This window comes from Xyrauchen texanus, chromosome 7, assembly GCF_025860055.1.
Source record: "Xyrauchen texanus isolate HMW12.3.18 chromosome 7, RBS_HiC_50CHRs, whole genome shotgun sequence".
Classification (NCBI taxonomy): Eukaryota; Metazoa; Chordata; class Actinopteri; order Cypriniformes; family Catostomidae; genus Xyrauchen; species Xyrauchen texanus.
Genome location: NC_068282.1, coordinates 15,632,333 through 15,646,539, shown reverse-complemented (window position 1 = coordinate 15,646,539; position 14,207 = coordinate 15,632,333). Strand labels below are relative to the sequence as shown.

The following is a 14,207-nucleotide window of genomic DNA, read 5'->3' as shown; positions in this document are numbered from 1 at the left end:
AATAAATAAGTAGCTTAGTTAATATTTATTATTAAGTTACTTACATTTTAGACACAAACCATATTAACTGTTTTTGTTCTATTTCACAGACTAAAATAGCTCCAAAGGAAAGCTACAGCAGTGCGGTGTTTTGTTACTGAATGATTCAGCGTTTTGAACGAATCTTTTGTATGAATGACTCAGTAATTAAGACGGTCACTTGCCGCCACCTATTGGCGGTTTAGTTTAATGTTTAAGTATTGCATTTATTTTATATTCAAAACATTTATTTAAAACATCAATCTCATAACATTATTTATTGCAGTTGTAATTGCAGTGCACAGGACGTTATGTGCAGACCCATTTGATATTAGGACTGCTTTACTTCTAGGTTGGTTGTTTTTATGTTTTGGTCATACTGTGAAATAAATGTAATTTAGGGGGGAAAAAAACAAGGTTGTCCATGTTTCTACATTTTATTTGGGTGCATAGGATGGCCTGCATGGGTGTAGGATTTCCCGGCCTGAAATTGTGTCCCAGTCCGGCCCTGCTCCTAAGAAATCAAATTGGCCCAGTTGCTAGGGAGGGTAGAGTCACATGGGGTAACCTCCTCGTGGTCGCTATAATGTGTGGTTCTCGCTCTTGGTGGGGTGCGTGGTTAGTTGTGTGTGGATGCTGCGGAGAATAGCGTGAAGCCTCCACATGTGCTGTCTCTGTGGTAATGCGCTCAACAAGCGACGTGATAAGATGCACGGATTTACGGCCTCAGACGCGGAGGCAACAGAGATTCTTCCTCCGCCACCCGAATTGAAGCGAGTCACTACGCCACCACGAGGACTTAGATCGCATTTGGAATTGGGCATTCCAAATTGGGAAGAAAGGGGAGAAAATCCAAAAACAAAACAAAAAAAATTATGGGGGTGAGTTAATAATGAGAGAATTTAAATTTCTGTATGAACTATCCTTTTAACAAACTCTATATGATTTGAACATTCTAAATGAAAGACATCTATTCACTTACTTGAGTTTGGAGACCATACATTAATCACTGCAAATCTAGTCATCTTAAACTCTAAAACTCTAAAGCCTAGTTGTCCTCCACAGAATATCAGCATGCAAGGACAAGCACGAAGAAAATTCACACATTACATATGGCCCAGTTTTCACTATATTTAGGTAACTCTTTGGATTTTCAATAGACTACTTGCACAACTGGCTCCGCATTCTTAGTAGTGTAACTCAGGCATTTCCGGTTACAGTGTTGAGTGCACCAGTATGCAGAGGTTTATTAATAGAAGATTATTTCAAAAATGTTCAGGGCTGTCAGTTAATTAAAACAATAAATCATGTTTATTGGTTGACAGTCATGACAGTTATTCATTGATGATATTTGATACCTGTTGAGCTTCAATGATAAACTTTGACTTGACTTTGGTTAAATGTCGTAGATGGATGTAGTCGTTCTCTTACTTTGACAAGGATTTAAAAATCACTCAGAACAAAATGAAGCCATTTTAATGTCAAATTGAATAAAACATTAACATAAACTAAATTTATTTTAATATAAAATATATTTAATGATACTACACATATATAATCAATTTCAAAGGGAACTCATTATCTTTGGCAACTCTTCTACTTGTGCATTTAAAAATATATTGATATACTTATCACTGAAACAATGACATAAAATAGAGATTAAAACATGCATTTAATAAAAACAAGGTGATGCATGCTTTCATCAGGTCTCTCTGTCCTCCCTAGCACATGAAGCATTGCAGTGTTTGAAGCGTGTGAGGAGAAAAGTTAAAACACGTTTGGCTTATACCAGCCATTACTTTCTCAGATTGGCTGGGCTAAATGAAAGCTTTGAAAACTGTTCTTCCACTGAATTTTGAAGACGTTGAGAATATTCCTTCTCCTGTCCCTGAAAATGTTCATACTTCAATATCTTCCTCCGAACACTCATTTTAAGCAGAGCTTTAGGATCTATGCAACTACAGCAAATTTTTAACACATGTAACCAGAAACTAGCGAGCCACTTTATTTTAAAGCATCATAAGACTCACTGCAAGTAGTCAATATGATTGGTATTGTGAGTTTAACTTTACTAGGTATTGCAGTTATTCTTTCTGAATGTTTCTTTTCGTTAATAATCGCACTTTAATATCTGGTTGCACTTTCATCACAACCAGATAAGAACATAAGAGTCCTTATCCAAGAACATAATATAAGAACGTTGCATATTCAGTTAAATGTCTGAAACGGCACACTGGGTGGAAACTGGGCCACACTCATGCTTCCTACACAGGAGGAGAAGGCAAAGAGAGTATAAGGATGTCAATCCACCATGCTAACTAAAAAGAGGCAGAATGCTGTTACTGGAAAGGTTAGGATAGGTTTTTCTTGCATCACACTTTTTGGGGCGGAGCAGAGTGGTCCTGAAATTCTGAAATTACAGGTAAATGTGGTGGAAGACAAATATTTGGGGGAAATTAAATGGATAAATTTGAGGTTGTGGTGGACACGATGGAATGGTATACTGTAAGTGTGACCTAAAAATATTATTTGGTACATTATTTCATGAGAAAATGAATGTCCATTGTGGCAGTTTATTAAGGGTTCCCACACTTTTTGACCAATTAATATTTGGTCAACTTTTCCATGACCTTTTCCGGTTGTTTGCGATTACTTGACAAATATTTTTTAAAAATCATTCAAATTCAGACTGATTCCCTAATGAATCATTCAGACTAAGTTGGGAACCGCTTTAACCGATTCACTAAAAAGAATCGACTTAAAAGGACAATTTGCTATGGCTTTAAAGCATGTTTTGTTCTACACAAGAGCAATAACAAGTAAATTTTTTTTTTTTTTTGAGAAGACCATAACTCCGAATATGTACATAAACTATAAACATTTCTATTAATTATTTTTTCCAGGCCTGGAGAAAACAATGGCAAAAATCCCTGATATTTCCAGGTTTTTCATGACCGTGGGAACCCATAAATTAGGCTGAAGGCAAAAAAGGAGTTATTATAGGATAAGTTATTTTAAATATGGATATTAGTGTTCAACAGGCATTATGTACACCAAGGGACCCTTTGGAAGCCCAATTTCAATGTTTGTTTGGCCATACCCAGGGTTGGGAGTGTTACTTTTGAAATGTATTTCACTACAGATTACAGAATACAGAATGCTGTAAAATGTAATTTGTAATGAATTCCATTAGATTACTCAAGGTCAGTAATGTATTCTAAATACTTTGGATTACTTCTTCAGCACTGGTAGATGTTTTCACTTGTTTTGACTATAAAACCTCTGCCAAAATACACATGTTAAAAATACATTCTCTAAAAAACCTAAATATCTTATGCAGTGTTGTTTCTAAAACAAGATCAATCAAATTGATCTTGTTTTAAAGATTTTTTTATATCTTTTTGATATTGAAAAAAAAAAAGAAATTATGATCCAACGTGAATTTTCTTGATAAAAACATATGATTGTTTCTGTGACAATAAAATGCAAAGTAATCTCTTCAGTAATCAAAATACTTTTTTAATGTATCTTTATTTTAATTACCAATTATATAAATTGTAACTGCAGTGGAATACAGTTACTTATATTTTGAATCCTGTTAAATGTATTCCGTTACTCCCCAACCCTGGCCATGCCATTCACTGATGGAGACTGACGGCAAGGAGCGGGGCCTTATCAGGACTTGTGTGAAAAAGAAAAAATGTAATTGAAACAAGTGACGATGAGGAAAATGAATCATTAAGGGGTGGAGAAAAAATACAGAGACTAAAAGTAAAGAAAGGACTGAGACGAAAAAGGAATCTAAACTGGATTCATTATCAGCCACTCTTGTCATGCCTATACTCTGAACCTGCCCCCTGTTGACGTCCTTACACTGTCATCAGAAGCTGCCTTATCTATTTTCACCTCCGGCAGTAGCCGTCCATGCCCAGACCCAATCAGAGACACCACGCCGTTGCAGTCCACCGTGCTGTTTCTCTTGCACCCTGTGTTGGGGGGCAGTGGATTGATGCGTGTGGAGCCCTGGCTGTAGCCGCTGTAGCTGCTGCGCCTGTACGGGACGAAGAGGGAGCCGCGGCGGTCTTCGCTCTCCTCCACTGTGCTGTGCTCATCATCCGCAAACTCATTCTCTGAACCCTTGAAGCTTAGGATACTGCTCCGTCGGGACATGAAGGGCGAGCCGGGGATACTCAAGAGTGACTGTTAAAGAACAACAAACAAACAAAGAGAGAAGATCTAAGAATTCTGTAATCATATAAATAAACACTGTAAAATATGTTTTGTAATTTAATCTTAAAGGAACCTTTTTTCATGTGCTTACATTTAAATGAACTGTTTTTATTCAAGTTCAAGCGCTACATAACTTTGTACTCTCTGGCGACATCTGTGGTTGAAACTTAAAATTGCAAGCAATTGCAGAAGAACACTAAAAGTGATTCATATTTCGGCTCTGCTCTTCTGGTGGATGAATCTCATGATTTGGACTTATTGCCTGTGTGTGATCATGACTGGAGATATTCATAGCCGGAGTCATAACGTGCAATTTTCATGTTGATATAATGTTATATGACTAAACATTTAAACTGAAATTTTACTTGCTTTGATGAAGATAATTAACACTGCTACTCACATATTTTGAATGAATGAATTTTACACTTATAGCACTTTTCTGACAGTACACTCAAAGCACTTTTCCATAAAGAACATGGGACTCAACCACTACCAGTATATTTTATTACAAGTTTCAAGTGTTTTATCTACTATTATTGTTTGCATTGTCCTACTTATGAATTTAAGTGGTGATACTCGTGATATGGTTGATACGAGTTCAATGGAATACTTTATTATTTTTATATTATACAGCCTAAAATGATAATGCAAGTGAACCGTAATACTATAATAATATGTTTGTGAATGCATACAATAACACTGTCAACTAAAAACATAAAACAAGGATTAAATAATGATGGGGATAAAAATATACTTCATTAAACATGTCAGTTTTACATTAGCAGTCAATTTAATATGCATGCATAATGTGAACTTTCAGCACATGGAAAACTCTCAAAATGAACACATGGCGGAACAACGCGATCTTCCGGAGTTGTCTCCACCCCAGAAGCGAATTAAATCAGCTATTTAGGAGCATTTTGGCTATCTAAAAAAAAATTACACAGGCGTTGTTGAAGACGGGTATCCAGTATGCAAATCGTGCAGATGAAAAGTGTCAGCAAAAGCGATGAACACATCTAATATGTTCCAGCACCTGAGATATCACCATCCAGAGATTAATGCCCAGATGAAGGTAATAATATTACAAACACAGTAAATATTTGATGTAATGTACTACTTACCTTTTGGTAAAGTCAAACACTGAATTGAAACTGTGTAAATCTGAAGAGTTGTATATTTTAAGATTAAAAGAGGGGTTCAGCTTTATATTGTGAATGCGATGCTTCCAAATAGTTTTTCCTCCTTGAATACGATTTCAGGGAGCGTAAGAGTGCTGTGATTTTCCGGCTGATCGTTAGATTACTGAATAAAGAAAGAAGGTTCTCCTAGCCTGACATCGTATTATTTTAAACATATGGTTTAAGTTATAGTTGGTTTTGGTTATTTATTTGTAATTTATAATTAATTAACCTTTGTTGAAAAGGTACAGTATGTTTTGGTGTCAGAGTGCAGATACAGAAAATTGCACCTACTTAAATACAAGTGCTTTACCTACTTGTTTTCAACTTAGAAGTAGGAATATATATGTTAACTGCATGTCCTAACAAATGCTGCAATAAAACTTAAGTTGTGATATGTTTGTGGAGGGTTTTATTGTTGCATAATAGGTAAATTTGCAGATAATCGTAAAAATCGTGAAACTGACAATAATCGTACCATCAAAAATTCACATCGTGACATCCCTACTTCTATCTTCTATCCCATATAACACTATGGTCATAATAAAGTCCCAGACGTGGCCTTCTGCTGTTGTAGAAAATCCACCTAAAGTCTGATGTGTTGTGCATTCTAAGATGCTATTCTGCTCACTACAATGGCACAGAGTGGTTATCTGAGTTACCGTAGCCTTTCTGTTAGCTTGAACAATCTGGCCATTACAGTTGACCACTTTCCTCAACAAGGCATTTCCATCTGCAGAACTGCTGCTCAGTGGATGTTTTTTTTTTTTTTTTTGTCACATTCTGAGTAAACTTTAGAGACTCTTTACTTTAGGACCCAGGAGATCAGCAGTTACAGAAATACTCAAACCAGCCCGTCTGGCACCAACAATCATGCCACGGTCAAAATCACTAAGATCACATTTTTTCCCCATTCTGATTGTGGATGTGAACATTAACTGAAGCTCCTGACTTGTATCTGATTGATTTTATGCATTGCACTGCTGCCACATGATTGGCTGCATAGATAATCACATGAGTAAGTAGGTGTACAGGAGTTCCTAATAAAGTGCCACATTTGCATTGGTAGTGGACTGAACGAACATGCAAACGGTAAGCGGTAATTCAGGGCTAGCACCCAGCCATCTTATTACTTGCCTTTCAGGACTACATTCAAAATATTATGTCACCTAATTAATATTCATGAGTAAAGCTGATATGGTTCAAAAAGCCCCTGAATACAGGTAGGCTACCTACAAAAATATTGCCCACTTATTGGCAAAAGTAATTTAGTGAATAATTCAACAACGGACTGCCGAACACTTCTGGTATTCGCAATTCAAAGTGCCGACTTTTTTCTATTTTTGTATAATATAGAGAAGTTGTAAAGCTTACTCATGCTTTAAGGCACTATATCTAATATAGCAAAAATAATACGTTATCGGACTGTAGAATACGTGCTCCCAGCTAAAATACACTTTCCATCTGAAATTCAGAGATGATCCAATATGCTAGTTGAAACCACTAATATGGCAGAGTTCTAACTGTTTTCAGAAATGTACTGATAATGCAGAATGCTAGTTGCTAGCGCAGGCAATTTCTCTGTGGTACGCCTAAGAGCCTTCACCCTAATGGAGCGGTTGACCACTGTAGACTATGTACAGCAGAGAGAGGCCCAAATGTGTTCTTAGCAGGGATAATTTTACTCCAATCACTCACTCAGGAGAAGGGGGTTGATCTGGTAAAGCGGTAAGACCGCACTGCTGCATTAACAAAGGAGAAAATTCCTAAGGACTCCTTAGTTAGTAGATTTTGTAGTGTTATTTAAACAGCTATAACAACCTCTGACAGAGGCTTTCCCAAAAAAGCTACAGAAATCCAGGGGGAAAACCCCAACACTGTCAGGGGTCAAATGTTCGGTCACAACGTAATAAATGAAACCAGCTTCCAATTAAAGGCAGTGTTTGCTTAATAATATCTATTATCACAGTGGGGCTGGTAGGAGCAGAATTTGCAGGGTGAGGCCTAAGACCCAAGAGTATATCTTCCTGCCTAAGCACAGTATATTACTGCACTCATCAAATGAAAGATTTATAGTGGTTAAATAATTCACAGGTGCCAGTTCCCCAGTCGTACCCCACATATCTCCAAAACAAAATACAGATACTAGAATTTGTATGAAACAGGTACCCTTGGAATGGCTAAATATTCTTTGTTAAACACAGTTGTCAAAACAGAGAAGGATGTAAACTTTAATTCATAAATGAGAGAGATCAAATATACTGAACTCATGACCTCTAGGTTTTGCATTATTTTGAAGTATATAACTGAACCTTGAACATGAGGCAAAGTGTACCATTGTAAATCCATAAGCTGCTGCCCAAAGACAATGAATGAGATGGAAAGAATTACAGTGATAGATAGATGTGCAGTAGGCAAGAGCACTTTCTCGTCTTCTGATCTTTGAGTGTACAGCTAAAGCACTTTGTCTAATCACTCTGGTGATATAGACGATGACTCAGTGGAAAGTGAGAGTGACTGCACAGAGTAAAGAGCACAGGGCTGGGCTAAACTGGGCCAGGATAGGAAGTACCAGAGGTTATGGCAGCTTGCTATTTCAACATAACAGAGATTGCAGAAGAGACACATACCATTTCTGAATATGCATATTTCCCTACTATAAAGCATGCCAATAGCAATATGTCAACTGAGTAGTATGTCCAAATCCTCAGTATTCATAAAAGTAGGCGAGAACTAGTTTCTGAATAAATAAAAAAACAACAGACAACCGCGTGTCCATTCTACTCACATACATACTCTACCTAAATAACATATTTTATTAATGGCAGAGAAGTACAATATTCATCAAACGCAGTACATACTACACAAATTCAGACTGAGCAACAGACATTTCAATGCATCAGTGTAATTACAGAGTGTAGATATTAGCTCTAATCACTAATGCCATTACCAAAAGAGTGTGAATATACATTTAGTGATGAAGTGTTTTATATGTTCATAAGTCCATCTTTTGTATTGAATGATAAACATCAACACTCAAATTTCAACAATAGTCTACAGCTCTGGAACAAATTTAAAGACCACTCCAAATGTTTATTTAATTATCATCTCTACATGTGTATGGCAACCATTCTTTTCTAATGTCTGTTGAATTCCTGCTTGAAAGTCTTTGAATTGCAAAGATGCATGAAAGCTGTGTTATATGGGATAAAACATTGTATACGCCCTTTCGTGCAAGATGAGTCATCAATATTTTCTGGTCTTTTTTACTGTAAGAAAAAGACTGTACAAGTGTTTTGTCAGCTTTTATGAGTACATTCACATTCAAAAGACCTCAAAACTATCAGACTAAAGCTAATCGATCAGAAATCACAAAACTCACATCCTGGTTCCAGGGCTTGTCTAAAAGGATCAGTGAATTTCCATGCTGATTCAGGCTGGTCAGTGCTAGTTTGGAGTTGGTCTAGCTGGTGGACCAGCACAGCCATGCCTTTGACCAACAAATATTTGCTGGTGCAGCTGGTCGACCAGCATGATCTTTTTAGGCAAGTTTATGTAATAAAAAGTGGTAATTAAATGTGCTTTACAAAGAAATAATAAAGAGAAAGAAAATAAAGATTTAAAATTTTAAAAACACTTAAAAAAAAAATATATAAGAATACAAATTAAGAAATAATATATATTTATATATATATATATATATATATATATATATATATATATATATATATATATATATATATATATATATATAGTCTTTTCAGCCAGGGAATCTTTAAATGATGAATAATAGAAGACATTTCTTTGGTCTGGACGCGTGTAACTTGCACAATTGAAAAGTTTTAGGCTACATCCACATTAATCAGGATACATTTGAAAAGCAGTTTTCGTACGCCTGTTTTTCAAAAGTTGCTCATCCAGGTCTGAAAACGCTTAAACATTACTGCACATACAGAAAAAAAAAAAATGTAAGGGCGTGGCCCTTCATCATTTCCATGTATGGTATGAATGTAATTATCCTCATGTTCCGGCAATGGACAACAATTTAGAGTACATTTTCCATAACATTTTGAAGGAATGTAACGTGAAGGTTGTGCAAAGTTACATTTATCTTTAACAATGCTATCAAAGTGGATACCAGACACAACAACACCGCTACAACATAGGCCACCATCTTGATTTTTTGGGATTGAATGGATCACATGGCTGCATCACATGACAACAAATATGGCATAGACAGCATTTTCAAATATATCCACTTGGGAGAGCATTTTCGAAAAGTTCAAATTTCGCTAGACAAAATCACAGTTTCACAGTAAACGGAAGGACAAAACATAGTGAAATTAGTGTGTATGTGGCCTTAAAGAGTATTGTCATTAAACGGATATGAATGTAAATTCTTTCTGAAGAAACGTTAAGCAAACATATGTCTCTAAATGTGCACACTTTTTAACTTAACATTCAATTGGATGTTGTTCAAGAAGCATGCTATAGACAAATAAATGGGAGTTTACACCATTAAAATGGTATGTACCTCTTTATTATGTTTTGATGTTTTGATATTTTGATGAAGATTAAGAAATTACTCTCACTGTAACATTTATATATGGTTTTACACCCACCCACCTGCCAAATGCAGGTAGAAATCGGCAGTGGCGGGTGACTCTGCTACCCTTACCAGGCACTTTGGCGGGTGGCAGCAGCCAAATCAAACTGAATTATATTCATCCCGCGTTCAGCACCTTATAAGCACTAAATATGCCTCTCATAATTTACTCGTACATCTGTGTGGGTCGAATGAAGCGTGTTTTGGTGCGAACCACTGCAGCGCTCATCAGTGTGCTGCAGAGATAGAGCCAGTCAGCCAGAGATCTGGGACAGCTCAGAGTGAAACTTGCGTGATTCAGTCGGGCTTTACTCGATATCACGGCGGCCAGTGGAGACCACAAAACTTATGTGACCCATTTAAATTCTACTAAGAATGTTCTACTTTAATGCGCTATATTGAGGAAATCTAACCTTTCGAACTGACAAGACAACCGTGTGCTATGCGTCATCATCAATTACAAGGTTTTTAAAATACACCTCATCATACAAAGTAAAATTATTTCCTGAAGTAACACTAAATGGGAACTGTATAGATGCATCTTAAATCTATTAGGGAAAATCTATAATACTTGCAATGAAAGTGAATGCTGAGTTTAATTTAACTAACATCTCCTTTATGTACTCCATGGAATTATTAATGTGTTTAGTCTATTCGTTATTCATAACAAATACTGTTCATTTTTTAGAAAGACTGTCTACATTAGCCTAACCACAGTAATGTGGAGTCATCCACGGTCTGACCTGTGGTAATGGCCTTATTATTACAAATGCCACTGTTAAAAAAAATGGAAGAACAATGGTAAACTTTTATATATGCAAGTATAGTATAATTTAGAATGGTAAAAGGGATTAAAATCTGGACTTCCATGGACAAATGGCCAAATTACTGACAAAGTTTTCCTCCTGTTTTAACTAGGCATGTTTGCTTTCAGATATTCTAAGAGATTACTTAAATCATTAGGCTTGTGTCCTGCTGAACTCATATCTCAAATAAAATATTCAAAACATATGCATGCGGGTACAGTCTCCAGTTAGTTTTATCACTTTTTGTGGGGCGGGGGATTTTGGCTGGTGAAAATGCTGAGAGGCTAGTGACTTTGGAATACCACTATCCACAGTGGCCGGTGAGCCAAAAAGTTAATGTCAAATCCTGTTTATATAGTAAAATTGTAGCTGAATATCGAAGCAGCAGTGCACCTTTCTAATGATGAATATTTTGTAACAATTAAATAAGAATTGTATATTAATAATGTGCATTCAATTAAAACAATACCGATCGCAAGACCGCCGGCATTCTTTGTGTGATTCCCCCCTAACAAAGAGACGTTTAACCTCACCATCACCGTATAAGGTTTTTTTTACAAATCTCCCACTGGTTACACTTCTAGACCTACTCCATTATCCCAAGTAGTGTACAACCTTTTGGAAGATCATTACAGTCTTTAGAACTATTTGGAGCAACTGCTGCAAAAAAATGTATGTGTTTAAGTGGGCTGGAGTAAGAATAACCCCACTCTTACCTGGTTTATGATTGAGGCCTTCCTCCCAAGCCTGTTGTCTCGGAAAAAGAAGCGGCTCCTCTTGCTGCCCTCATCAGATTCTGACTTTACCACCTTCTCGCTGTCACCCTTCTCCTCCTGTTCTTTCCACATTTTTTTCTTTCTGTTCCGTCTCTCCTTGGCACTCTTGGAGCTCAGCTTGGACACTTCAGAGGAACTGCGGGACAGATGTCCTCCCCCGTCATCCTCTACAGCATCCTCAGTTACTGTACCTGCAGAGGTTGCCATAGCATTTGCCTAGCAATGAGGGACAAAGGGAAAGAGAAACAGAGAAAGAGAGAGAATTTAAGAAAGAAAAGTATAGGGAAGACATCCAGAAAATGTGGGGGAAAAAACTACCCTGCTAAAAAAGACCAGCTTAGGCCAGTACAATTTTCCATACTGGCCCAGTCTGTTTTTTGGATTATCCCACAATAATACAGTAGACCAATATTTGTATCAGAAGTTGCTTTAACCTAGCCAATCAGATTAGAAGTCTGCTGTGAACAACAGCATATTATCAAGTGCTGGTAACTATGCTGGTCTTTTTCAGCCAGGTAACAGCTATAAGCGCCTGCTCTGTGTGTTTTTATGTGTGTGTGTGTGTGTGTGTGTGTGTGTGTGTATGTACTTGTGCCTCCTCCTGTTGTTTCTTCAGCTGCTCCAGCATGGCTTTAAACTTTGCCTCTTTCTGTTCAGCCTCCTCTATGGTGGCCTGGTTCTGTTCCTCATAAGCCATGGCCACCACAGCCAGGATCAGATTTACCAGGTAGAACGACCCCACAAATATCACCAGTACAAAAAAGATCATGTATGTCTTCCCCGCAGCTCGTAGAGTCTAGCGGAGAAAGAGGGACAATCACTTTTTGACACAATTATCTGTTTATTGACTAACTCAAATCTACTGTAAGTAATACTAGTATTGACAACATGTAGACTGTAGATTGTATACAGTGCAAATATGCAAATATTCTGCATGCAAAGAACACCTCAATGTCCTACTACATTTACCAAACGGTACAGAATATACTGTAATTAAGCACACTTTGCAGAATACTATATCTCTCAAAGCAATGTGCTCAAATTGACCTTCCTTTTCCAGTGAACTGGAATGAAAACAATTTATCTGCATATAATTTTGCAACACGACAATTTCAATATTGTTATGTGATATTTGTGTACACGTTTCATTTTTCACAGACACAGGTTCTTGCTAAGACACAGGGTCTTAGGAGCAACTCTGTTAAATCAATAGAAGTATCTCTATTTAACTAGTGTTAGATAATTTAACCAGATATTTGTTTTCGCACTGTGCATTATACAGTATGCGGCCTAATTAAATCAGACATTTTATTACAACATTTCAACATTGTGAAATACAATATTGTTTAAAGCTACTATTGAGAAAAGAAACAAAAACATACACCCATACCAATCATAAAGAACCGGTAATCTAAGGAATAGTCCTGAAACTGGAAAAGAAGCAACAACTTATTAGTACACACCAGTTGGTACAGATTCTCCCAGAAGTCTTGTGTCATGAGTCGGAAGAGAGCAAGAAAAGCCCAGCCAAAGGAGTCAAAGCTTGTGTAGCCATAGTTTGGGTTGCGTCCGGCCTTCATGCAAATGTAGCCCTCTGGACACCGTCTACACAAACGCACGTACTTAATAATAAACATTCTGAATGTCTTAGAATTCACTACTTGACTAAAATGCATGGTCATTGACAAAGTGAATCAAGAGTTCAGTTATTTGAAACATTTTTTTGTTTGTAAGATTTCAAATGAAAAGAGTATGAAATGATTAATTAAATAGTGGAAATGGTGTGTAAGTTTGTGTATAGGTCTGTGCCCATCACCCTGAGTCTGAGCTGTTTCCACATATCAGTGCATCCAGCATGCCAGGCTGGAAGTAGAAGTTTGCTGAAACAAAAAGAGAGACCTGTTAAACCTGAAAACCATGTTTGACATCTCTAGAAAGTCTCATGTTTTGTGTTTTTCAATGCATTTTATAACTCCTTTCCTTTTTTCTCTTCCCTGCTGAAATTACCAGGGCTTCATTTCCCAAATGTAGTTTAGAGGCTAGATAGTAAGCTAGTTAGCTAAACTAGTGAGCTAGTTAAGAAGCCTGGCACTGGTTGATGCAATAAGCAACATAAAGTGCTCTAAGTAGTCAGCGTTTTGACTACTTACTCTCATTCATGATGTATTCATCAAAATCAAAGCCCTTGCTCCCATTAGCAAAGTAGGTTTCAGTTGAGTTGACTGGCCAGATGACACACTTTTGCCGGAGATTCCCCATGAACAGCTGTAGGCCGATGAGGGCAAATACACTGAGACAGAACACAGTCAGAATCATCACATCTGACAGCTTTTTCACTGATTGGATCAGAGCACCCACAATGGTCTTCAGCCCTGTGGAAAAATGAGGAGACAAAACAACCAGTAATATAGAGTCTGCCTCCAATGCTTTCATGTGATAATGCTCATACCTGCACAAGAACATACACTCACACACACTCCAAGCAATTTAAAGAAGAATATGTGAGCACACACATATCATTTAGAATATATATATATATATATATATATATATATATATATATATATATATATATATATATATATATATT

The 14,207-nt window shown here is 36.9% G+C and overlaps 1 protein-coding gene across 1 annotated transcript in view; it reads right to left on the bottom strand.

The window, feature by feature from the left end:
- LOC127646445 (sodium channel protein type 8 subunit alpha-like) overlaps positions 1-14,207 on the bottom strand; it is a 106,916-nt gene that overhangs the window by 50,766 nt on the left and 41,943 nt on the right. Inside the window, exons 7-12 of the mRNA XM_052130108.1 lie at positions 13,768-13,989; positions 13,434-13,497; positions 13,081-13,222; positions 12,207-12,413; positions 11,558-11,833; positions 3,894-4,218 (exon numbers count right to left, since the gene is read on the bottom strand). Of these exons, the coding sequence (XP_051986068.1) occupies positions 3,894-4,218; positions 11,558-11,833; positions 12,207-12,413; positions 13,081-13,222; positions 13,434-13,497; positions 13,768-13,989 (1,236 nt within the window). The remainder of the gene's footprint in view (positions 1-3,893; positions 4,219-11,557; positions 11,834-12,206; positions 12,414-13,080; positions 13,223-13,433; positions 13,498-13,767; positions 13,990-14,207) is intronic.